Source organism: Streptopelia decaocto (assembly GCF_964273445.1).
Source record: "Streptopelia decaocto genome assembly, chromosome: 3".
NCBI classification, from domain to species: domain Eukaryota; kingdom Metazoa; phylum Chordata; class Aves; order Columbiformes; family Columbidae; genus Streptopelia; species Streptopelia decaocto.
In genome coordinates, this window is record NC_138656.1 from 16,230,590 (window position 1) to 16,257,560 (window position 26,971).

The window sequence follows — 26,971 nt, forward strand, 5'->3', positions numbered from 1 at the left end:
ATGGTCCCCGCGCTGCTGGCCCTCCTGCTGCTGCCGCCGCTGCTGCCCGCGGCGGGCGGACACTGCCCGCACCGCTGCGCCTGCAGCCAGGGCGCCCTGCGCTGCCCGCCGCCCCCGCACGGGGCGCTCCCCGCGCCCGCCCGCGCGTAAGTACCGCGGGGCGCATTGGCCAGAGTTGGGGCGGGGGGGGACATGCTCTTACGTGCCCGGGGGAGCGGGCGGGGTGCCGGGGACCTGCTGCTCCGCGTCCGCTCCGCGGGTCGGGGGCAGTACGCGCACCGCGGAGCAGCGCTGCCTTTCCCGGCGCCCCGGCCGTGCGCTCTGCCGGCGCGGCGGCAGTTTTGGGGAGTCGCCCATCCCGCTGAGGGGAGAAGATGTGGTGTAGTCGGGGCTGAAGTTGTACGCGGGTTTCGCAGCCTGACGTGCCGCTGCCTGACCGTGGGGAGTCCGGCGGGAGCTCGGAGGCAGCGGTTTTCTCCTCAGGAAGACGATGCCCGTCCTTTCGGGACGTTTTCTCAATGGGCAAGGTGTTGCACTCTCAAAAGCTCCTGCTGTACGCCACCAGCCTCGGTGACGGAAGTGGTTCGGTTATCTGAACTTCATTCTCCTGCCGTGACAGGACGCAAAAGCTGCCTTTCCTATTCTAAAAACAGTGCCTTGTAGTGGCCTAGGTAACTTTAAAGAAACCTGATTAAAAGGTCGATATTTGTTCATAAAACCTCTGTCAGTTCTGGAGTTTGTTTGTTTTTACTTTCACAAATCTGACTTTTCCCAGCATCTTCTCCCAAAGCTTATGCAATTTAAAGCCCCCCATATTAAAGCATCAGAATCCTCCTAGCAGTGCTCGTTGCCTCTTTTCAGGGTCCAACTCAGTGACAAGTTAGTGGCTTATCTTTTTTCCCTCTCTGGCAGTAAAAAAGCTGCTGTGAGTTTTCACAGCTGTTCAGATCTCTGTGGGGTGGTTCATCATATCCTTCTGCCTAATGCTCTTCTGGAATTAGGATTAAATTGTAATAACAGGGAATCACAGGCTTATTCCTTTACCCCACTTCCACACCATATTCCAAACTCATGATCTAGTAGATATAGTTGATATATGTAGGTATTCAAGTGTTGTTGTGTTGTTTAAGGGCTCTATCACAACACTGATCTAAACAATCATGGCGTCAAAATATGGGATTAGACGACCAACAGATAGCACAGTTGTTGTTTCTAGGATCCTTTGGTTATCTGTGGAAGAATTGAGCTGAGGTTTTCTTATTGTGCCCCTTTTGTTAACAAAGCCAGTGTTTTTAATTTTCAGCAACTTTGTTTGTAAATTTAATATGCTCTTGAAATTCCCCAGAGATGATACTATCCCTGGTCTCCTCTTTCCTTTCTCCCTAGCTCAAGAATTGATAGAAGCAAGAAATACTAGTTTGTAGTAGTCTAGAGCCATGTGAATCCTTCCTCCAAAGTCAGTTTTTAGAAACATCTCTATCCTGAGGTTTATTTCCTCCCCATTTCCATTTTACCTTAGTGTCAGAGAAAGCAGAGCCTGTGGATGCTGGAGGGACTCTCCAGAGTTATTGCAACAAGCATGTTTCTAAACTTACGTGATTATTTTCTTTCTTTTTTGGTTTACACTTTTATTTTTCCTTTTTCAATCTGTCACTCTAAGCAGAAATCACATCCCAACTTCAGTGATGAGGTTAAGACAGATAATGGGCTTATGGCTGCTGCCAGTTACGTTTCACTCAAATCAACAAGACTAGATTACGGGCAAAAATAAGGGAAGATTTTTTTCCCTTTCAACCTTTAATATAACATTTAAACTATACAGTTAGGTACAAAGTCCAGCTATTAGGCTGGCTGTAGAAACCAACTTTACAGTCAGAAAATAATTCAACCAAGATTCTGCACAATACTGCAGAGAAAATATTTACACTCAGTTGTCAAAAAAATCTCTCTGTTTTTCAGTCTGCATTTACACAGATATGTCCAGCTCCTGCTTCCAGGCCACATCCAACCTGATTTATAGTGAATCTGGAACTATACTATTAAATTTCAGTTTCTTTGTACTTTGGGGTTTTGTGGTGTTTCTTTGTTTTTAATGGAAAACTTACATTCATCAGACAATTACAAAGCTATACTAATGAATGTAGTCTCCAAGCCTACAGGTGTATGTGTATTCTTACTGTATTTTAGTTCTTTTTCAAGTTTATTTGCTTTCACCTCTTTTTCTCCCCCCCTCTTACTGTCTACCTCATGCTGTTTTTCCAGCTTTGTCATTTTACTGACTTCCTGTCCTTCCATACTTTACCAATATCTTTTTAGCCGTCTTCTTCCCCTGCACAGCTCCTTATAAGAGAGACAAAGCAAGACAAAGTTTCTTTTGTGCCTTCATAGTCACATCAGTACTTGTGTGCACCAGGGGAATGGCAGTGTAGTGCTTGCAAGCGCACTAATAATTTCGGGGAGGGGGTGGGGAAGGGTTTCTGCAGTAGTGTGAGTGGCTCACGATTAATTTCAGGCACCAGGTCCAAAGCTTTGTGGCAAAAGACTGAACAAGTAGACATTTCTACCACCGCGGGCATATTTGCATCTTTGGGATATTCACCCATCCCCACCTAGCAGAAAGTACTCCTTGGCTGTTCATGTGACATATCCAGCACCATAGTTCACATTTCAGGAAGATAATGCCTGATATACAGGGCTTTAGAACTCAATGCCAACTCTTTACGCTGCCCCCAGAAGCTGGTAAAAACTATAGGAAAATGCTGTGCTTTCAGTCTTAGTTTGAATCAATATTCCCAGTCCTTCTGATTTAAGGCCAAGGACACCACAGAATAAGATGTTTTCCACTCCCAGCAAGAATTCACCTTCAGGGCATTAGAAATATGAGTAATCCTATAAAATAGAGATACTAATATATAACAGGCAACCCAGCTACAGTAACACATTCATACCTATTGCTATAAGGACATACCTATTGCTGTTTTTTTTTAGTTTATTATTATTATTTATCAGTTGAACTAATCACATTTTGAAAAAGGCCGGTTCTGTGATACAGAGATTTTCTCCAGTAGTGTGAGTGGGCTTGTGTTTTGATTCCTCATGAACAGGTCTGCCAGTGGTCCTGCGGTCTTCTGGTCTCCAGATCTCTCAAAAGCTTCTCTTGAAGCTGGAGTCTGTGTGGTAGTGCAGGAGCAGAAGCTTATCTTTTAGCAGATATAAACTGTTGTCAAATTGTGTCAAGTTGCCTCTGCTATATGCCAGAATTAAAAAAAAAAAAATAAAAATATGGTAGTGGTTTTATGCCACTGCATCCTTGAGACAGACTGCCCATGAACATTTTCTAAAGAGCTCTTATTGCTCCATCCATATATTCACAGCAGAGGAAGCGGAAGGTGGTTTGCTCTTGTGGTCCCTACAGGCCCCAGTATTCCTAATAAAAGGAAGACAATCATCCCTGTCAAAAATCCACTGTATGATTTCAAAACAAAAATACAGGGAACAAATGCTAGCTGAAGAGAGGACATTATTTCAGCTACCAAGCAAGGATAGGATTTGATCAATCTATGCACTGGTCCTGCCTCTCCTAATGTTCTTGGATAGCCTTACAGATATTTAGCCTAGCCATTTCAAACCTTACTGCCTAGAATTATGTACGTTGAAAACCTAGGGTGATTTACAGAAACACTAAGGGCTGGTGAATGCCAACAAGCCTGGCTGGCTCCCCACTCCTTTCTGTCCATCCCTTCTCCAAGGATGAAAAGCTCTGCAGTTACCTGGAGCTGCAGTATTGTCAGCTGCTGAATGGCAGGAGGGGGTACAAGAATACAAGTTGTGATGTATTAACTATGAAAGAAACATTACAGTTTTTATTAAAAGTGCAAAAGTTCAGGCTTTAACTAACAACACTCTTTCAAAACGGTGTTGGTAATGTGTATTAAAGATGGATGCATCTGTCCTTTCGTGAGCTACAGAAATCTGGCTAGTAGCATGGGCAGGTTAGATGTATAAAGACTTTGTAGCTTTGTAAAACCCAGTTTGTTCTTTCTTTTTTTTGACAAGAGCTTCCTCAACTCTAAGAGATGAATAACTGGTCACAATCTGAGTGCTCTCAGAAAGAAATCAATATTTAATTCCTGCCAGTACCTGCTTGAGTTTCATTGTGTGCTATCAAAGACATCAGTCATGTTCAATAGCACAGACTTCAACACATGAGATAAGACCTCGCTTTACTCGGTGCTTTGGAAAAAATTAATCCTGCAACAAGCAGTTCAAAACTCTATTAACCTAAATGCTTATATACAGAGGCTGGATTGTGCTCAGCAAGCTAAAGGATCTTCTTCAAAATGTTGTAAGTATAGAGACATCTGAATGAACACGTTTCCCTTTAAAACAGGCAAGGTTTCAGGTACAAACCACAAAGATAAAGTGGGCAGGAACAGGGATGGGAACATTTACCTCTTTGGTGAATTCAAATGTTTCTGTCAATGTGGAAGTGTCTATGAATGCTACACCAGTATTTTGAGGATTAAGAGGGAAGGCTGATTATGCATTGCCTTTTTCCTTTGTTCTTGCTGTTTGGTGAGATGCTTAATGGGACGAGGTAATGTCAATGCAGATGAGTTCACAGTTCCAGCTATCAAGGTGAACTCATGAGAATTAAAAAACAAAAACCAATGAAGTTGAAATACAGAATGGATTAACTGCTGTCGTGCAGTTTAACTACAGTACGTGTTAAAAGTGCTGGGTCATCCCACTTAAATTTAATCGCCCAGCTGAGGTGTCTCAGCTCAGAGCACTGTTGCCAAGGGCTTTCAGCAGGTCAGTCTGAGCCATGAATTACGGGAATTTACAACTACCACACTGCTCACCGGCACATCACAGGGGGGTAGGAGATAGGAGGTTCTTGGGTGGAAGATTCTGATGTCATTAAAAGCCAAGACCTGGCTTTACTTTTTTGCACTTTCAGAAACATTCTTTTTTTTTTTTTTTTTAAATAATAATACTTTTTGCAAACAGTTTCACAAAAGGCATGGTTTATTCTGGAAGCAGACCCAGCCGATGGTGCAGTTATGAGGAGGTTCCTGCTGCCAGGGTTATAGAGCAGGAATTTCTCAGCTTCTACTTTTTATTACTTCTTGAAGTTGTTTTCTTTTTGGCTCAGAGTATTGAACCCTACTACAGAATTATCTCTACCCTTCTGTCCCTTCAGGGGCAAATACATTTTTTTCAAAACACATGATTCAATTTCATTTCTGATTTAACCAAACCTCACACGCAATACGACGAGCCAGCATCCATCTCGAGACAGGTATGACCCAATCACAGCAGCATCAAAAATGTCCCTCTTAGGTAGGGAAGAACTGCTATTCCCAGTTTGCTGACAGGGAGTCAAGGTGCAAGGAAACTAAATGCTTTGCCCCAAATCATACAGACTATTTGGAACATAGCTAGGAATTGACTCCCAGGCTCCTTGGTACCTCTAGAATTGTAACCCCAAGACATATGTATGTGTGACAGCCTGCCATTATATTGTGTGGGCATGACATATTTGCATATATATATAAAGTATACATTTTTATATAAAAGTATATATATTTTATATATATATATAAAAGTTGAAAAACATTTTTAATTGTCTTTGGATAAAGAATTATGACGACGAATTTTAAAAAAGCAGGTTATATGAATAGCACGGACACATTTCAGTAAAAAAACCTTGAGGGGGGTTTAAGGATGGGAAACAAATGTCTCTGACTAGATATTTGTAATTATAAAACAAAATGGAGCAATTATCTGTTTGCACAGAGATAACGTCTTGAAATATGTTAAATATTTTCCTATGGCCTTTATCAGGGAGAGTGTGGTCATGGCTAGATAAATTGGCTGGTAAAAGTATTCTGATGCAGATGTGGAGCAGAATGGTAAAATGCAGCTCTGTCTTCCACATCGTTATTAACTTCTCATTCAAAGTAACTAAAAAATTAAAAAGGAAAATATAAACTTGCTTCTAATCAACTAGCCACACTGATGCAATTTATTGAAAAAAAAACCCAAAAAATTCACCACACCAGGCCTGACTCTTCTACACTTGTACACAGCCAGTGCATTGCCAATGAATTCAGGGTGCAACCCTGCAATGTTACAGGGATACTGCTGGGAGGAGAACACGATCCAGAGAATGCAAAGATACTGTTTTATAGAGAAAAAGCTTTACATGAAAGCCACTTTTTCTGCAGAATTAACTTTAAATAAGCCTTTATCTTCCCTTGACTGTAAATGTAGCAGACCACTTCCATGAGGTTATTATTTTATTTAATAGGTTACGATTATTATTGATTTGATGGTGATTAGTCTTAAATTTATGCTGTTGAGGAAGTGACCCAATATCCTTTGAATTCCATTTAACTGAGATGAATGGTAAGTGGATCAGACTCCAGAGGTACAAAGAACTGCGGGTGAAATAAAATGGCTTTATGCTTTTTTGTTTTTCTGCCCACCATAATGGTACAATCTGTAAACAAGGAAACCCTGTGCCTCACAATCCCTTCCTCCCTCTCTTCTTTTTTCAGATTATTTACTCACCTGCCTGTAAAAGTAATCCCATCACATGCATTTGAAGGACTCAGAGATGCCTTCATCATGTAAGTTGACAAAATTTTTCATAGGCTTTTCCTTAATTTCTCACTAGAAATTCTATCATAAACCTCCATCCCAAATAAAATCTTTTTACAATAATGTGAAAATGTGTTGCTAAAACATAGTATTGGTGAAAAAGACACTGGGGAAAGATAACATAGCATTTATTTTCTTATAAACCGTATGTAAAAGATTTTCTGAAAAGATATGACTTTCTGGAGTTGCTTAACAGATCACATAAGAAATGTGTTGGAGAGAACTGGATACAGCTTAATAGCTGATGACAGGTGCTTTTGATTGGCAGAGGAGATTGATTTCTATCATAACACTTTATCTTTGCCATGATAGCTGTGGCATTCTGTGATAATACATTTATGTAGTACGCAAATAAGATACTTCTTTGGTGTTTTGCACTGAAATATAAGCTTGGCAGGGGATCAGTAGGACTGAACCCTTTCTTGGATCTTTCGGTTTAGAAGGGCTGTAATTTTGCACACTGGGTCTGTGTTGCTTCCCCTCCCTTCATTTTGTACGTATTTTATGTCAAGAACTCACACTGTAAGGCTCGTCCGACCACTCTTGCCTTTTTTTCCGTTGTTCTAACTGAAAGATGGCACATTTGAGTCTCCGTTATTTGCTATTTTTTTATTCTGTCTGCATTGAGTGGTTTCTTGTCGTGGTTTAACCTGAGCTAGCAATACAACCGCAACATCTGCTCACTCGCCCCCTTCCCCCCAATAGGGGAGAGAATTGAAAGGGAAGGGAGAAATTTGGATTGAGATAAACACAGTTTAATAAAATAACAGAATACCAATACACTACTAGTTTTATATATATATATATGTATATATATGTGTGTGTATATATGTGTGTATATATACATATAAAATAGAAATAAAAGATACTCAAGGCAATTCCTCACAAACTGTCCACAACTGAGCAGCCAGTCCCAGGAAGCAGCGCCCTGGTCCCGAACAGAGAAAAAAGAGGAAAAAGGCAGAAAAGCCCAGAGGCCTCTGCAAAATGGCAAAAGGCAGAACTAAACGTCCCAAACCAAACTCCCCTGGCTCTGATAAAAAAGAGCTAAGAAAGAATGCATGAGAGAAAAAAAAAAATGCCCGAGAGCAAGAAAGAGAAGTGCCTGAGAGAGAGCGAGACAGAAGATGCCTACTCTCCTTAAATATGAAGCATGATGCTAATGGGATGGAATTCTCTTATTGATCAGTGTGGTGGTCAGTCAAGCTCTGCCCCATCTCTGCCCCCTTCCTCGCTGCCTCACACCTGTGGGCAGAGCACTCAGAACATCCTTGGCTCTCAGACCAGAGCGATTAAAACATTAACTTTGTGCTGGCGTGTTATCTCTTGTTCTCAAACTAAGTCCAAATAATGAGCCTGCTAGCCATGAAAGAAAAGGGTTTCTAACTGCATGAAGAAAATTAACTCATTTTCAGTCAAATCAGTACATCTCTAAAGCACAAAGTTGATGACACACCAGTGCAATGCAGAATAGGGGGATAACCTCCTCCAGAACCAAAGAAACAGCACAAACTACGCCACTTTCTTTTCAAGGTGCACTTTTTGTACTTCTCTTCACCTGTGAAGAGCACATAGTGCATCAGATATTAAAATATATATTAGATGTTACATAATTTATTTTCAAGGAAACAGAGAAAGTAGAAAACGCTTTTGTGGTTCAGTTTTGAAGACAAAGACTTGAAGGATGAGGGTAATGCCAATGCCTGAATAGACCCAGCTGGATTAGTTTAGCTTTTAGTGAAAATTGGTTAAACAATTTTGTTCAAATTATATGTTCCTGTAACTCTAGCAAGTAGAAAATAAGCTAAACCCTGCTGCATGTATTCCACTACAGTGAAGTATTACAGTACAGTCCAATGGCACTGTATTATTGCAATCACTTGCATCTTAATGATTAATGAGAATATATCATTTTCAGATGGGAGACCAACTGAAATCTACAAAGTTTCTCCTACCTGTATGACTTAAGGCTAAACTTTCCCAAACTGTATGCATATACTATTCTTCACAGAGAATGTTTTGTTCATTGACATTTTCTCTTCCATAAAGAGAATTTAATTTATTTGCCTGCATCCTTTAATGTATCTCTTCAAATTAACAGCATAGAAATTGATCTATTTGTCTGAAGTAAATCTACAGAACACTTCATAATCTTATTGAGATTTAGTATTACTTTGAAAACTGCATATTTTTAATTTATAAATCTCTAAATCATCCATTTGGCAACTCAGCACCATCTGCAAATCAGATGATAAATTATTCTCACTGCCATAACTCATTCGAACACATATAAATGGGGAGCCAGTGAGCAACACGGAGGACGATGTTTCAGACCCCAGACCTGAAAGAGCCTTCAAGTTCTGCGACCAGACACTGATCCTTCCCAGCCGATGAGTCTTTAAGGATCAGGCACTCAGCAGACCACTTGTTCTTCATCCATTTTTCTTTCGTGCAATACCAAAAATAACAATCTCACTGAATTCTGATTATGGAAAAAATAATGAATACTTCTGTAAGAAATTCATATGTATTTAATATATGATTTCTAGTGCGCATCCACCTTTGCCACTACAAATAAAAAAACAATTCATTCTGGTCTAAGGGGTTTTATATCCTTATTTTCTTGTAATTACAATTGCAATAAGATAACTCTCACGACTATGATAAGACTGGCTCTGATTCTGTAGATGCATTCCAGTTGTTTGGAAAAAACATTTTTTTTTCTTGACAGTGTATAATCTTAGGTTGAGTTTGTGTGCCCTTCCAGTCAATTCTGTCAAGAGAAAACATTGTTTGGAAGACTTTTACCCTATATATGCATGAATATTTACTTTCAGCAGTCAGTTTTGTGTAGCCCCATAAGTCTTAATCTAGCAAGCATTTCACAGTCATCGAATAAGTATATTTTCTTTTTCTCTATACTCAGCATTCATTATTCTTAATACATGTGTTGAATAAGAGCATCAGTACATCAAAATCTGACAGTGCCTACAAAAACGGTCGTGTTGGTTGGTGTAGTGGTGAAAAAGAGCCACTTCCTCTCCATTTGCATGTATGGAATAAAAAAGGCATTTACATCCAAAAATTATTCATAAAGTGCACTGAATGCATATTTATGTATTTCTACATTAGTGGATTAGATGACCATCATCGTGACTTAATAATAGTGTATGAAGCACCATGAACATGATCTACATCCTTACCCATGCAAATAAATTCACTAAGCAACACCGATGATAAAAGCAAAAGGCTCACAGGCTTAGGCTCACTCTTTACATTAGTTCTGGCCCCGAGCCACTACCCTACCTACAATTTCGTGAGCAAATGGAGATTGGCTGTTAGAGATACTTATTCCAAAGGGCTGGCATACTTCTTTGCCGAGACAGCAAAAGGCTGGTCCTTCTCAAACCCTGCTGGCACCAGCTCTCATGAGACCTTATCGCAGCCTTTCAGTACCTAAAAGGTGCCTATAATAAAGACTTTTTAGCAGGGCCTGTTGCGATAGGACAAGGGGTGATGGTTTTAAACTAAAAGAGGGGTGATTCAGGCTAGACATGAGGAAGAAATGTTTTACAATGAGGGTGGTGAAACACTGGTCCAGGTTGCCCAGAGAGGTGGTAGATGCCCCATCCCTGGAGACATTCCAGGCCAGGCTGGACGGGGCTCTGAGCAACCTGATCTAGTTGAAGATGTCCCTGCTCATTGCAGGGGGGTTGGACTGGATGAGCTTTGAAGGTCCCTTCCAGCCCAAACTATTCTATGGTTCTGTGCCTGAGAGGAGACATGAACAGACACTGATGCCAAACAAGAATTGGGGCGGGGGGGGTGTGGGGGGCGGGTGAACAACTGTGTATAAAAGAAGTAAATATGAAGTGGAAAGCTGATTTCTGGTATCTTTTCCATTAATGTATTGCTTTGTGTCTGCCTTTTCATTACAGTGAAATCTCTCAGAGCGACTCCCTAGAGAGAATAGAAGCAAGTGCATTTGACAGCCTTCCCACTTTGTCTGAAATGTAAGCATCAGTTAAAGAAAGGTGTCTATGTCATGATTTAGGATCATCAAAGAGTAAAGAGTCTCCAGAGAAGCATTCTTGGTCCAGATCTTCCTCTGTTATTTTGCTTGGCTTTGGATTAGATCTAGAATGAGAAACATTTCTCTCCAAAGTCTCATATAAAATAGTGAGCACTCTGTAAGGTCTAGCCTTGGAGATCTAAATCTTGCAAAGACATCCATGCATAGAAATCCCATTGCTTTCAGTGAGCTCCACGATGGGAGTGGAGCTCTGTGTCTACTTTTGCCGGCACTGTCGAGCCTTCTAAGCGGGGAAGTAATTTGAGATGACAACAGATGAGAAAAATCTTCCTTTTTGAAGATGCAGTTTTTAAAGGCCTACAGTATTTAAATACATCTGCTTAGTATGCATAGCTCTTCTGTTGAGCACTAAAATATCAGTCAAACAGAACATGTACCCATTTTGAATTTGACCTGCATAGCACAGGCCTCTGAGAGAGAGAGTGAGTTAAAGCAATGACTGGGAGAATGCTCTGAAATATTTAGTGAAATTGGAAACCATAAATCTGATTCAATATCTCATTACTGCCTTTTTCACACAGCATGATCAGTGAGTGGCTTAAAAATAGTGCAACTGAGCGAGGACAAATCCATCTTTTTTTTTTTTCCCCTTGTACTCCACTGAAGCCAGTTACTTGCTCACATAAGCAAGAGATACAGATTTGTCCACCTCAGACTGGGTCCTGCTTCCAGTAGAATCAGTGGTGAGTTTAGGGACAGAATAAAAGATTTGACCCAATGCATTTACCTACAGTTTATGGATAGCTTGTCATTTGCCAAAACCAAAAAGCTGAGCAAGATCATTAAAGAGCTACAGGAAACTAGCAAGAAAATCTATGTGAACCGTGAATGCTCTACAAGCATCACATTGCAAGGGTTTCACGTCCAAAGCTGCACTCAAGGCCACTTTCAATGGATAATCAGGGCAGGCAGGTTCATTGGCATTCTTGGATTTGAATTCTTGTTGCAAATTCACATGATAAAAGCTTTGAATTTTGTAAAAGCTGCATAAAGAGGTAGCTGGGTTATGGCTATTGAGCTTTTATGCAAATAGATAGGTTTACCAAATAGTACAGCTACAGAAAGTGCTCCTTGATTGAGAGGGTCTGTCCCATTTTTGAACACCTGCTAGCAAACAGTATATCACAGAATCATTTAGGTTGGGAAAGACCCTTAAGACCATCGAGTCCAACCATAAGCCTCACACTGCCAAGTCCAGCACTAAACCATGTCCCTAAGCACCATATCTACACATCTTTTAAATACCTCCAGGGATGGTGACTCCACCACTTCCCTGGGCAGTCTGTTCCAGTGCTTGATAACTCTTTTAGTGAAGAAATTTTTCCTAATATCCAATTTAAATCTCCCCTGGTGTAACTTCAGGATGTTTCCTTTAGTCCTGTCACTTGTTACCTGGGAGGAGAGACCAACACCCACCTCTCACATACTTATCTCCATCTCCCAGTTCATGCAGATCTAAGCAGGCATCTGGTGCTACTAGCCACTATCTAATGAAGACTGTGGTGGTCTAACATTTTAAACCATCTGAGGAACTGCCTCATTAATATGATGGAGACACAGGATGATGCAAAGGAATCCGATTGCAGGGCAGGGACCAGGCATGCACACAGATGCGCAGAGCTCAGGCTCCTTGCTCAGCCCCACCCCCAAGACCACCAGTTGGAGGCACCGTCACCGTGATGGTAGTGGGCTTGTGCCTCGGAGCTCCTGCAGTAAAGCAGAAGCTCACTGTGTTAGACACGCTGTGAACCCAGAACACATATAGAATCATTTTGGTTGGAAGAGACTCTTAAGATCAGAGTCCAACCATTACCCTAATTCTGGCACTAAACCCTAAGAACCTCATCCACAGATCTTTTGTAATAAACACCTCCAGGGATGGTGACTCCACCACTTCCCTGGGCAGCGTCTTCCAGTGCCTGACCACTCTTTCCGTGAAGAGATTTTTTCCTAATATCCAATCTGAACCTCCCCTGGCACAACTTGAGGCCATTTCGTCTTGTCCTATCACTTGCTATTTGGGACCAGAGCCCAACACTCTCCATGCTACAACCTCCTTTCAGGTAGTTGCAGACAGCCATAAGGTCTCCCCTCAGCCTCCTTTTCTCCAGGCTGAAACAGCCCCAGTTCCCTCAGCTGCTCCTCATCAGACTTGTGCTCCAGACCCCTCACCAGCTTCATTGCCCTTCTCTGAACTCTCTCCAGCACCTCAATGTCTTTCCTGTAGTGAGGGGCACAAAACTATACCAAGGAACCACCAGATGATGGCAAAATGCTAATTATCACCAGTGACGAGGATATCCAAATTGTCTCAGCTCAGTGAACAAAGAGAATTCAGGAGCCATCACCTTCTGTCAGCTACCTAACAATTACAAGCCACTTTTATTACCAATTACCAACAGTGCTTCAAAATGGACTTGCAGTGTATTTGTAGAAAGTTTGTGTGCAGCTGGAGAGCCTTCTGTCATGTTCTGCACTTGACTGTTTTCTGACAAGGCCAATGGCTAGCAAAATTCAGGATCCTCCCAAACGTATAACGAATACAATACTGAAATACTTTTTCCTCATTACAGATTAATCCTGAACACAAAAAACCTGTTGCACATCGAGGACGGAGCTTTCAGAAACCTTCCAAGGCTAAAATACCTGTAAGAAAAAGTTATTTTCTGTTTGACTTTTTTTTCTTTGTTCATGCATTACGGTACACTAAAAGTACATACATCATTTACAGTACCTTTAATGGGCAGTTAACCAGTAGTAAAGTCTTTAAATAGGCAAAAAAATAAAGTAGCCCAGGCCTGGGTAGTAATGGACAAACCAGTAGTCAAGTCTGCAAATTAGCTCTGCTAAGTGCTTATTTCTAGAATAAAGCTTTCAGATAGACAAGATAACATGCAAAAGGGGTAACTAAATCTCTTCTTTGTGCTTAATGTAGAGGTAACATAGGTTGCTTCTCCAGGGCACTGCTTGAGGATGCTACAAACTTAATTTTTATAGGTCTTACAAACACAATTGGAGCCTAATCAAAAATTGAAAATTTGTCACCTTTTAATACATTGTTAAACTTGCACCTACCAAGTTGGCTTCTTGTTGCATCCACTCTGGTAATCTTTTTCCTGTAAATAAGAATTATGCTTTTCTCTAGGAGCATTTGTAACACTGGATTAAGACTATTTCCAGACCTGACACAGATCTTCTCATTAGAAGCTCATTTTATTTTGTAAGTAGAGACCCAACCTAACCCAGCTGGGAGTCTTTCCATCTTGTTCCTGGATCACTGACAAAAATGCCTTTTTTTTTTTTAATCCCAAAGGGAGCTCTGTGATAACTTGCGTATGACAACTATACCACAAAATGCTTTCCAGGGGATGAACAATGAATCGCTGACACTGTAAGTAAAACAGTCCTAGCTGCAGTTCCTTCTGTGAAGATAACACTTCAGCTTGAGGAGAGCAGCTCAACTGTATAAAAACCTTGAAATTAAGCCCTATACAATACATGTCTGTATTATGAGTTAAATGAAACGCTTAGGAAGTAGAGAGGTGTTCTTCAAGCTGAAGAGCAGGGTATTATCCCAAAGCTAAATTTACATAGGAAAGAAAATATGAGAAAAAAATCCAAATCCTCATCTTCCATGCAACACCATTTTTAAAAGTACTATCAAGAGGACATAAATTCCAAAAGCTGTGCTGGAGGCCAGGGTCTCTCTCCTTCCCTGAGTGATGCGGTTTCCTGAAAAAAATGTTTGCAGGGACCAAGCAGGTGGATACTATGGATCAGGTTCCCTCCGAAGATGAGGTACAAAGTACCAATGTTTGTTCTTACCCTGATTTCACTTGACTCGGATTATGTTGATTCTCCCCACCAAGACTTTCCTTTTAGCAAACTGTGGATTCATTGGCACAGCCACCTATGAGACAGGTTGGTTTGATGCCAAATGAGATGCCCCACTCGAGGGATGCAAAAAGCAGCAGAAAGCCAAAGTGAGATGTCATCTGTCAGCACAGCAAGAACCACGTGTGGATTCCACAGGACTCTTGCCTTCACAAAGACTTCCATAAAGTGCTGAAATAGGAGAAGAATCACAGACTGAGCCTCACCGTAGGACAGGACTGGAATTGAGGTTTCCTGAGGAAGGACCAGCTGAGCAACAGATGGCAGCAGCAGGCCAACTACTTTGTGTATATAGATACAAATACCCATTTGGAGGCCAGTAAAGCCAACCTTTGCAGACCAGACTGGTATTAAAAGGCAGCACACATCCAGATGGAGAGTCTTGCCTTGAGACAAGAGTGTACCAAAACCCCCACACAAAACTCCATCAATACTTGCACCTGCAAATGAGCTGTGCACACAAGCAAGTGCTGTAGTTGACTGGATTGGGCACTACATCAGGCTGATTTGCCAGCATGACAGTAATTTCAATAGAGATTTCTTTTTTTTAAATGCGTTGACCAATACCTTCTGCAACCATTAGAGGAGCTGAGCATAAATGTGACTGAAGACTACTCCACCAAACGTTAAAGAGGAGCAATTGCTTAGTTTAGGGTATAATTTCATCCTATACACCTCTTTCCTACCAGCAAGTTCTCTAAGTAACTTCAGCAAAATTATTATTCTGTTAGTGGTGCAAGAAAATGAACGTGCAAGAGATTGAGAAAGGTGCTTAAAATTTTTACTGTAACCCTAAAGTGTATTAAATGGGAGTCAAAATCAGTCTGGAAACAGCTAATGATAATTTTCTCCCATCCTTTTCTGATAGAGAGCTCACCACAAGAAGAAAATAATTACCTTATCAGCAGCTTCCTAATTGTAGAGCTACATGTTAACTCCACCCCATGTGTTTAACTGTAATTAGCTGAAATAATTCTGGTTGTTGCAGCACAGTCTGGTGAAACACAAGTAATCCATCTATGAAGGTGTAAAGTCAACCTGTAGTAATACTGTGCACTACAAATAGCTAATTCAGTCTTTCAAACAGTAAGTGTTTCATGTGGATGGGGAAATTGATCCTACATATCCTCATGGTTTTTTAAAGAAAGCACTTATTTCAGCATCGTGCTGAGATAGATACCTTCTCGCATCAATTGTAGCCAGGCGCTCTGGAGCCCATACTTCCAGCTTTTCTTGGGAGCACGTTTCATAGCCCCAGATTCTGCTCTCCCAAAAACAAGTGAAGAAGCAGAGATTTTGTGTAATTTATAAACTTCACCACATTTTCCATTAGGGCTTAATATTAAAGAAAAAGTACTATATACAAATGATAATATTGAAATTCTGTTGGAAACATTAACTTAATATCAGAAATGGATTTTCCTCAGGGAAATGGGACTCATAGGTTAGATCTCCTAACAAAGGAGAGCTGGACCTCAGGTGCAGCAGAGCCCAGCCATCTGGTCCCAGGGTGGAGAATGAAGAACTCAACGTGGCACCAAGCATCCGTGGTGCAGCACAGGGAACAGCAAGGTTTCTGCAGCACAAACCCAGCTTAGCAGCCCCGCTTTGGAGGAGCTGGTAGCTCCCTGACCCCTGGATGATGCACAACTCATGCCTGCCTCTCTGCAAAGCTCTCTCTTGGGCTGCTGGATCTGCAATCCACCAGCACCCTCTTGTTTTAGAGTTGCTTTCCACCTGACACTTCTCTAGCCCTGGCAGCCTTCCATTGCATGTGCTGAGACCACAAAGTCCAGGTCTTCTGCCTCCAGGTTGTTGTCTGCCTGCTTGGAATAATGTCTTGTTTCTGGATCTCAGCCCAAGGCAGGCACAGGTGAGCTCCTTGGAGCAGGGAGGATCTGTACGTAAGCAGAAGTTCTCTTCAACAGCTAAACAGGAAGGTGCTTAGGGAATTTAAGCTGCAATTTTATCTTCATTTTAGAGTTAACGTAAATCATGCAATAGTTACTTATGTTCTTTATAAGCAAGATCCTCTCTTCATTAAAATGAATGCAGCATTAAAATTTTAAACCTCATATCTTCCACATGTTTTTTTCCTTGCGTGTTTTTTTTTTAATCCCCAGGAAATTATATAAAAATGGATTCGAAGACATCCACAGCCATGCCTTCAATGGGACAAAGCTGAATCAATTGTGAGTACATTTCACCTCCTCCATATTTTTTTAAACAGGAAATAGTAGTTCAAGTACAGTCAGAGGCTCTTCCTTCAGCTTAACGGACTGTGTCTTGCATTTTCTGATACCTATTAGAAAACTGCATGTTTCAGTGTCATTGCGACTCAGTTGTTAATCCTGCAGTGCTTACTGCTTTTCCTCAAACACCATCCCTTAGAATGCTGCAGGTTTTTTATTTAAAAAGCTCATAATTTTTAACAAAATTTAATACATTCTTAAACTTAGCAGCAATAGTGGAAATCTTGAAACCATAGCCCAAACCTACATTTTACATCTGGAAACATCAACAGTTTCTAGATCACTCTCGCAGGCTCTGGGACTAGCCTCTTGGTTTAGACACAACTTTTGCTGCATTTATATATGCTGCTGGAGTGAAGGAACCAGATTGGTTGCTGGTTTAAGTCAGAAGAAACTGGAAATTATCAGAATTAAGCATAGATTACAGTGATCTGGTGGCATCAGCAGAAGGAAAGGTCTCATGAAAAACTCAAGCGCTCCCAGGCCAGATATTGCAACAACAACCACTATGGTGGGAGAAAGGACTGAAATAGACAGAAAGAAGAAAACAAAAAAGGGTTATTTTAAAATATGGATGTAAAGAGACTTAATGTTCGATTCCACAGAATCCTGAAGGACAATAAGAACCTCAGGTGGATACATGACGACGCCCTGAGAGGGGCCACAGGGCCAGATGTCCTGTAAGTACCCACCGCTCCGTTACCTGGGATTTTAGGTGTCCCACGGGAACCTGGATGTGCTACGTGGGCTGCATCATCTCAGCAAACACAGGCTTTGAGTCTGGAAGAAAACATAATCTCTTACCTTCTGCTTGTAAAATGGAAATATGTCAATGAGATGTCATGAAATTACAGGGTGGAAGGCTCAGTTTGCACCATGACAAATGTGTATCAACCAGTTTTAGTGTTGGCATTGACCTCTGCCTCTTAGATATGTTGGCCTTTACTTTGTGTCACATCCTCCTGATTCTATTCCTGTGCCTTACGTTCTGACATTGCAAACTAACTTCTCTTTGGTAGGATGAGTATGTTTTTACAACATATTATTTTAGAATTTGGTCATAAAGCTGAACTAGCTGATTGCATACTATTAGCCTGTGCTGAATAAAACACATTATTATCATCCTCATGCTTTATTAATCAAGTACTTACTGGAGGGCTGGACTGGCTGTAACTCTGTGCAATAAAACCCAGTAGGTGGTTCCATAAATAGCACTATGAGCTGCACGTGCCACTGCTTTACAGTACATGGCATTACTAATATCACTTTCACAATTGTAGCCTTTTTTTCCCCTGTTTAACAGCCTGACTCTGAAAATCCTTAGTCATGTCGATAGCCTTTCCTTACCCAACTTGAAAAACATTCCTCTAAAGTTACTCAAAGCCAAAGTGCTTAAGTTTGTCTTGGCAAGAATGATGGATTATTTTATGTGTTTTAATTAATAACCATTCAATTAAAACACCTCGAACAGCCCTTCAGAGCCAAACAGAGAGCCATGAGGGCATCTTACTTGTTAGCTGGCTGGAGAGTCACGTCCACCCACTTTCTCTGGCCTTAAGAGCCATCCCTTGCTCCGTGCTTAGTGACTTTCAAACAGAGAAGTCAGGGACATCCCCTGAAACAATGGGGTTTGGTTTCCCCAGAACAAAGTGAGCTCCTTGCCTCACTGGAGCTCCTGGGCCGTGGGAATGCTCTTACCCCACTGCTCTTGTGTTTCTGAGCTGGGTATCAGGTGCTGAAATGGCTTTGCAGATTTAGGCCTTTGTCAAAAAATGAGTTGCGGTTACCTACCATCAACGCTTCAGTGGTATTTTTATACATGTGAAAAGATAATACTTCCTTTATTTCACAGGGATGTTTCTTACACAGCGCTGGAGTCCCTGCCTAGTTATGGGCTCGAGGCCGTTCAAGTCTTAAATGCAACATCATCTTACTCGTTAAAGAGACTGCCACCACTGGATAAATTCAGCAATCTTCTGGAAGCTGTTCTAACGTATCCCAGCCACTGCTGTGCTTTTCGAAATCTAAGGACAGAGAAGTAAGTATGAATAGCACATTATTGTATTGCAATACTTCAGAAGCTCCAAAATGGCAATTCAGTTTTATTCAGCTCACAAGGTTTGATTATCCTTATTCCAGTTACAAGGAAGCTGTGGTACATAGCGAGGCCTCACACAAAACAACAGATCTGTGCTAAAGCCAGGAAAATTACCTCCATTTATTTTAGAATAGAAATGGATCCCATCCTGTGCCAAGATCTGCCAGCAGGAACATTATTCTGAGTTTGCTTAAAGCTTATATTTTTCTTGGTATCTCAATTAAAAATCCTACTTGGAAGATAAGTGTCCATCAATAGCCTTTAGCTATGTAGCTTATCTACTGCAGGTGATATGATGGCCTAGTAGAAAAGGCAGGCTTGCAATTACTCACTAAAATTAGGAATCCTGCAGAAAGAGGTTATTTGGTTTAGTCCCTGTCATTTCAGGTAACAATAGACAGTATTGGTCTCCCCGCTATTGGAACCATGGCCCAGAGAGAGCTTTGCATCTGCTAATTCGGGGAGGTCAATCTCAGACAACTGGAACTAATTTTTCAGCATTTTTTTTTCAAAGAAATCAACCCTTAGTTGGCTTTAGGCAGCCAAAGTAACTCCAAATGAGGTTAGTTGAGGCTATGAGGATACCTTGCTTCCCATCTGTCTCAAATGAAGGCTACAGAAAAGATGCACTGAGCAGTCATTTGTGGGAAGCCTGATCTGTGCAACTTGTATGCCATCACATCAGCACTGCATTGCCAAGGCAGGAGTAGATTTCAATTAAAATTAAAATTAGGGGTGATGCTATGCTTTCTTGGCATACATCATTTTACTAAGTGGTTCCTGGTTCAGCAAGAGTAGAGTGAAGATCCTACAGTCAAGGGTTTCCATTGCTACTAAACTCTGATTCAGTCCCAGATTAAATCTCTGAGCACATTCAATGCCGAAGCAACTCTGGGACCAGAAAAAAAAACCAAAAAGTTTTATTCATTCTGATGAAGACAACTACTTTTCTGATATTAATTTCAGGTGCTTGAGTTGGCAACATTATCATACTCTATAAAAACAGGGATGCTTGAGTTAGTCGCTTTCTTATAATTGGTGGCTGTTTTTTTAGTAGGAAAAAAAAAAAAATGCAAATCAGGAAACTGTGCTGCCCAACTAACTGGGGCACAGCAGGATTCAGAGCAGTGCTGGCACGTTACCCATCTGCACAGCCCCAGCTGCTGGAAAAACCTGTACGAGTCACGGGCTGTATCTTCTATGTGACCAGCTACTGCAGAGGAACAAGAGGCAGATCTCTGGCTGTTTTCCTTGTGTCGAGGGTTTAGATTGTGGGGTGACAATAAAACCATGGCAGATGTATTGTTAACCTCCTCTCCACCTCCACTTCCCCCTTTAGCCCCTCCCTCTCCCCCCTTCCCAATAAGGACAGGCTATCGGGAGGAAAAGAAGGACAGAGAGAAGAGAGTTGGAAAAATTAACAATGTTTTACTAATGCTACTAATAAGAATAGAGAAAATAATACAAAATATACAAAACCAATCTTGAAAGTCTCAGCAACTGCAGAGCCGGCACCCGAAGTCCTGAAATGGACTCTGCAGGCAACCGGAGCTGGATTCAGTCTGTCACTAGGCCTCAGTTCACAGGGACGACTAGCAAGGTCCTCTCCTAATGTCGGCCATAAGCAAAAGGGAAAAAGGGACAAGATCCTCGTGATCTCCAACTTTTATATGAAGTATTCATGTGAATGGAATGTTATACACAATTAGTCAGTTTCTTGGTCACCTGTTTCTCGTTGTCCCTCTCGCGAGAGGTGCATCCATTCATTATCAATAACCTTGCATTCCACTGCTATGTTTACCAAAACATGTATCTGGTTCTCCAGGAAAATGCAGCTAATATGAAGGCTTTAGCTGACAGGCAAATTCACTAAAAGAGAAACTTGTTTTTTAACAAAACCAGGACACCTTGTCATCTACTGGTGATAGCAGAGGGACATAGAGACTGAGACCTCCCAAGACCTTCCCAGGTTACACAGGGAAGTCTTTGTGTGGTTGTGTATTCTCATGGTCACCCAGCTGCAGCCTGTTTCTGTCTCCTAGCCCATTCTGTTGCCCTGTACCCTATATACAGTCTTCCCACATAGTCTTTACTGCCCCATATCTCATTCCTTAGCACCTATGGGTGGCACACTCTGCTCAGTGAGATACAGGGACAAGGTCTTGCATGTATCTCACCGGGCAAGCAGGGTCACTTAAGTCAGCATCACAGACATTAGGGAAATGATAGTACTCAGACCAAATACTCTTGAGATTTCTGGGGTACAATTGTGGTGTGCTCATTCCCTGAGCCATGTAAGAGAGGTGGAATGTGGGATTCAGTCCCCAGGACCTTCTTCCACTGGTCTGAATGGGAGAGGGATGGCAAGGGGGCAGGGGAAGCAGGTTATACCACATCTTCAAAAAAATTACAAAAAAACTGCCTATTTCTGTTGCCATCCCATTATTTATAAGGATCATATAGGGGCTTAGATTGACATCTTAAAACCTTATTTCTCTCATTATATATAAAACTTTCTATAAGCTTCCAAGTGTCTGATTCTCTTAGGAGTACACAAAAGAGCACAGTGGTTTTGCCAGCTCTTTCTGCTGTTGCAATGAGGTCACACAAAGCCATTTCCATTCACCCAGGCAGAGTACCTGGCTCATCCTTTCAAAGCCTCAGAACCAGAGATTTTCCCAAATAGGTCATCTTTCAATTTGTACTTTTCAAATTGCTTTTCTTCCAGCATGTAAGGTCTACCTCCAGATCCCAAACAGTTTTTGAAAAGGGAGTATCAGGCGAGCTTCCCAGCTATTGTTAACATGCACTTCTCTAAAAGCAGGCATAACTGCTAACATTCATACCGGTAGAGAACCTGGCCCACTTCAATACAATATTTCACGAGGCAAAACATACCTTTTAGTCCCAGCTAAAGTTATTTCAATACAAAAATACATCATAAACAATAACCAAGCTGAAAGACCATCCTTTTATCCCACCATGAGGTACTGCCTACTGCCACAGTATTTGAAGCCTTCTCCTCCCCACTTCTAGAGTTCTACGTGAATGTTCACACTACTGTGAGGCCACCTCTGGCTTACCTTATGTGTCTGTGAAGATCACTTGCAGAGAAGATGAGAACTTGGCCAAAATCCAGACTGAAATTCAACTTTCTTTTCATCCTTCTTTCAGACAAAGTTCCTTGCTTTCTATTTTTGACAACTTCTCCAAAGTGTGCGAAAGCACCATGAGGAAACCAACAAATGAAATATTGTAAGTACCTCTCTGCTTACAGATGCTGGAAGTAGCAAATATGGACCTTGCCCTCCTGCTGTTCATGTGGGTTTTTTTCCAAAAAAGCAAGTCTTTTGCTGCCGACCTAGTCACCCTTACAAGTTGCACTGTGGCAATTTTATGATCATTAAACCAAGATTTGTGATTTTTGATGTTAAAAAGCAAAGGGGGAAAAAACAATTTCATAAGCTTTACTGGCTCCAGCTTCTCTTCTGAATTCTTGAAAGACTTTCAAAGCCGTGATTAAATATTTAAGAAAGTTAATGTCCTACATGGAGGCTTTTCATGCCCTGAGATAATTGCAGTTATTTGCGTGATTCAAAGAGCTGCTACTGTGGGGTTTTTTTTTGCCTATAGAAAGGATAATTAAAAGTCTGTATGTCAGCAGTTTTCCATGGTAGAAATAGAGCCCCTGAGTTAGAAATTTGATGACCCCCCTGCAATTGGTTTACCTCTTCTAAATCTGTCTTTCCATATCATCACAGTTCTGTTTGACGGTGTTCAGCAGGACAATGAGAAAGGCTAAAATCAAAATTGTTGGTGTTGGCCATGCTGGATGACACAGGCTCTAAGACAGTATTTAAAAGAGAAGTTTGAGGCTCTGCAACTCTCCGTCCCTCTAAATCTAAATGGGAGACCATGGGACTTCTCTTCAGCCATGAGGTGGGGTTAGAGCATTGCAGTGTCTAGGAAAGAAAAGGTTGTGGTCACAAAATTCCAACAGCTAAAAACAGCCACGTGTGATTGATTCACTGGGATGCTGACTTCCTTGGACATTATCTTAGTGGTTGATTCATGAGGTGTCCTACACTTGTGGTCTAGCTTTATTCGGCCTTGTGTAAAGAAATATGTGAGAAATATGATCACGCAAATCACCAGCGCCTACGCCAGAGTAATCGCCTGCTTTGGATTAGCATCTGTTGCACTCCTACTGTGCATTAAATAGTCTGCCCAGTCTGTTGGCTCCTGAAGCTTTTTGCTTTGGTAAGTCTCCATCCCAGCAATTCTCCAAGCAGACATTATGTTAAGCAAATGAAGGTCATGATTCATGGGCTGAAAGGCTGTAAGTTGCAAAGTTTGGGAAGCATAGCAGAAATCGGCTGACAGTCCTGAGCTCTTATTAGAAGAAAAAAAAACAGCTGGCACATGGCAGCATGTTTGCATGGCCTCACAGCAAGCCACAAATATTTTTTATTAGTAAATAGAGTTAAATATATTCCCTGCTCTACCAGTTTAACTCAGGCAAGAAGCAGCAAGACATTGGGCATATTTTCATGTACAGGGAGAAGAGTTAGGATAACAGTACTGCAAAGTTATTTGCCCAACAGGAATAGTTGAAAAGCAGCTCAGCTTCATTTGCCAGTTGAGACCCTGCTCCAGAAAAATAGTATAATGTATATGCTTCAGTAGATGCAGAAATTTAAGCATGTATTTAAGTGATCCCACAGCTGCCCATTTTCTGAAGAGTTGTCCTCCACAGAGATGTTTTCCAAGTCTCACACTGCAGATTGAGTGTTTGCCCAAACACAGCTGGAATGGATATTTCTGGATAGTACTGCAAATAGGTACCCGTTATGGCAGGGAATCTGAAGGGACAGTGCTTGTTTTTAAAATGTTTCTTCTTTGTCGGGCTTATCCTCACACTACTGATGACCTGGAGATTAGAGAGATCTGTTTTAAACATGTAGAAATATTTATAATTAGGCATTGGGTCCAGTCTAAACTTAATATATTCACACAGAATCACAGAATGCTAGGGATTCGAAGGGGCCTAAAAAGATCATCCTAGCCATTGACATTAGTTAACTGTGCACTTCTACTCCTCATTTTATAGTACTGTGAATATCAAATTCCTCATCGCTTCCCAAGTCATATGTAGTCTCAGGACTTTGATAATTTCATTTCCTTGGGGAGGTAAGGTTGCACAGTTGAAGTCCTTAGGTTATTTTGGTTTGGCTTCTATAACTTTCCGATAGACCTATATTACATCAAGCCTATAATCCATCAATTCGAGTGTTACTGCAGTTTGAACAGTGTACTAGCAGCATGAGAAAGATGGCTTGCTTCCAAAGCAATCAAGATTAAATACTTGCAAATAAGTTGTATAAGAAAGCATTTCTGTGGATGTGATTATGACCTCTGCTGCTCTCCAAGGCTGCTACCCAAACAAAAAGCATCCTTACAAAGCTTCATTATATGTTAACACCCTGTAGAAACACATGTAGGAAGTAACTGTTTTAAAACAAGTGTTATCTGTTGTATTTTACAAAAGAGTGTGAGCAGCCTGTAACAAATAATTCACTTCTATTTGTGGGGTTTTTTTAAATAGTTACAGAGATTACTCTTACAACACATCGCTGTGGTCAGCAGAAAAGAGCATTTACCCATTCGCAACAGATGAAGAAACCTCTCCTTATAGCTACTCAGCCATTTTCGATGACAGTGAAATGACCGACTTTGACTTCGAGTATGACTTTTGTCAGCCTAAAATACTCACGTGCACTCCAGAACCAGATGCATTTAATCCTTGCGAAGACATCCTGGGATACAGCTTTCTCAGAGTCCTGATCTGGTTTATCAACATCCTTGCCATTGCTGGCAATTTCACCGTACTCCTCGTTCTCATAACGAGCCATTACAAGCTCACCGTTCCTCGCTTCCTTATGTGCAACCTCTCCTTTGCCGATTTTTGCATGGGACTTTACCTGCTGCTCATTGCTTCTGTCGACGCCCAGACGAGCGGCCAGTACTACAACCACGCCATAGACTGGCAGACGGGCAGCGGCTGCAGCACTGCCGGCTTTTTCACCGTCTTTGCCAGCGAGCTCTCGGTGTACACGCTGACGGTGATCACTGTCGAGAGGTGGCACACCATCACCTACGCCATGCAGCTGGATCGGAAGCTGCGGCTGCGGCACGCCGTGCCAATCATGCTCGGCGGCTGGGTCTTCTCCATCTTCATAGCAGCGCTGCCTCTCCTCGGGGTCAGCAGTTACATGAAGGTCAGCATTTGTTTACCCATGGATATCGAAACGAGTATTTCCCAAGCCTACATATTGCTGATCTTAGTGCTCAACGTTGTCGCCTTCATTGTCATTTGTGCTTGCTACATTAAGATTTACATAGCTGTTCAGAACCCAGAGCTTGTAGCTGCCAATAAAGATACCAAGGTCGCCAAGAGAATGGCAATACTGATCTTCACGGATTTTACCTGCATGGCCCCCATCTCCTTTTTTGCCATATCCGCTGCCTTTAAAGTACCTCTCATCACAGTGACAAACTCCAAGATTTTGCTGGTTTTATTTTACCCTGTCAACTCCTGCGCAAATCCATTTCTCTACGCGATTTTCACCAAAGCATTCCGAAGGGATTTCTTTCTGCTGATGAGCAAGCTTGGTTGCTGTAAGAGCCGAGCGGAGCTTTACAGGATGAACTATTTCTCTGCTTATACCTCCAACTGCAAGAACGGCAGCTCAGCCCCAGGCCCCAGCAAAGCCTCACAAGTGCTGCTGCTCTTGTCGGCGTTAGAGAAGCCGTATCCTGCAGTACGGGACAAGATGCCTTGCAATGAAAATTAAACCAGAGCACCAATAGATGCAGCGCTTTGCAAGGCCAGCTGTAATTATTCTTGTGACTAGGAATTATTTGACAATATCTTGAACATTTCACAATAAATAAAAATGCCAATCAATCCTTCTTATGCAACGTAACTGTTCCAAGGTCCGAAGTGGTATTTCCCCTTTCTTCTTTTGTGATGAGAGGCAAAACTCCTCTTTGGGGGGAAACCAGTGGAGCCCAGGAGTAGTCAAGGTGCTCTTGAAGTTAACAGGTACTGCAGTGATTGCAATCTGGCTCCTTTTTCTCCGAATCTGCTTCCCTGGGGGTATTTAAAGCCTGTCTGCTACATTTCATGCTCTCTTTTTCCACTCTTGTCAGCTGCACTGGCACCATTGGGTTAAGGAAAGTGGCACTAAACTAGATGCCTCCCTTCATTTCATCAACAGAAACTTCCAATTACACAGCAACCTACACTTCGTTAAAGAACAGTGTTGAAGCATTAGGTTGTAAAGATGTCACCAAGGAGAAAAGTTGACCTGCTAAACATTTGTTACTAGCAATTTCAAAATTTACATTAGATCTCAGTCTGAGCTGGTAGGTAATTTACTATAAAAAATTAACCCATACGCAACCGCATATGATCTGGAAATCGCAAGAGGTGCAACAGCTATAAAACCACACCTGCTGCGCACATGACTGTATTTGTGTATCACAGCGTGCATGCATAAATCACAGAAGCTGTAAAGGCTCCCTCTGAGCAGCAGGAAAGCTGCTGCCTGCACAGGTGAATAAGCACTGCCTTGTTTTCTCTTCAGGGACAGTCCCATGAATTATTTTCAGCTGCCTGCTCTCCAGCATCGTCACTGCCAGTGGCATTCAGGATGCACTGAGGACTCCTCAGCACTCACAGTCTGACTCCATTCCCAGCTGATGAAGCACAGTAGTTACTTTTTAGTGACTCTGTTTTCCCATAAAAATCTATCTTTTCTTTCACTATGCATTGCCTGATGCTAAGGAGATTCAGATCTGTGGCCACATTCCTAATTTAAGTAAGAATGGAGTATTCCTCCATTATTGCAGCATACTTGCTCTGTCCACGGCAAATAAGCTGTCACACTTATGTGGTTCACT

General features: G+C 41.7%; 1 protein-coding gene across 1 annotated transcript; it reads left to right on the forward strand.

The window, feature by feature from the left end:
* On the forward strand, nucleotides 1-26,225 carry LHCGR (luteinizing hormone/choriogonadotropin receptor; the record flags this gene model as incomplete). The annotated part of the gene is made up of 11 exons (XM_082047894.1): nucleotides 1-146; nucleotides 6,567-6,638; nucleotides 10,608-10,682; nucleotides 13,336-13,410; nucleotides 13,908-13,982; nucleotides 14,076-14,153; nucleotides 16,780-16,848; nucleotides 17,514-17,588; nucleotides 18,761-18,946; nucleotides 22,181-22,261; nucleotides 24,612-26,225. 11 exons carry the CDS (start codon nucleotides 1-3, stop codon nucleotides 25,858-25,860), a joined length of 2,181 nt encoding a protein of 726 aa, XP_081904020.1. The 3' UTR covers nucleotides 25,861-26,225.
* Nucleotides 26,226-26,971: the final 746 nt, after the last annotated feature.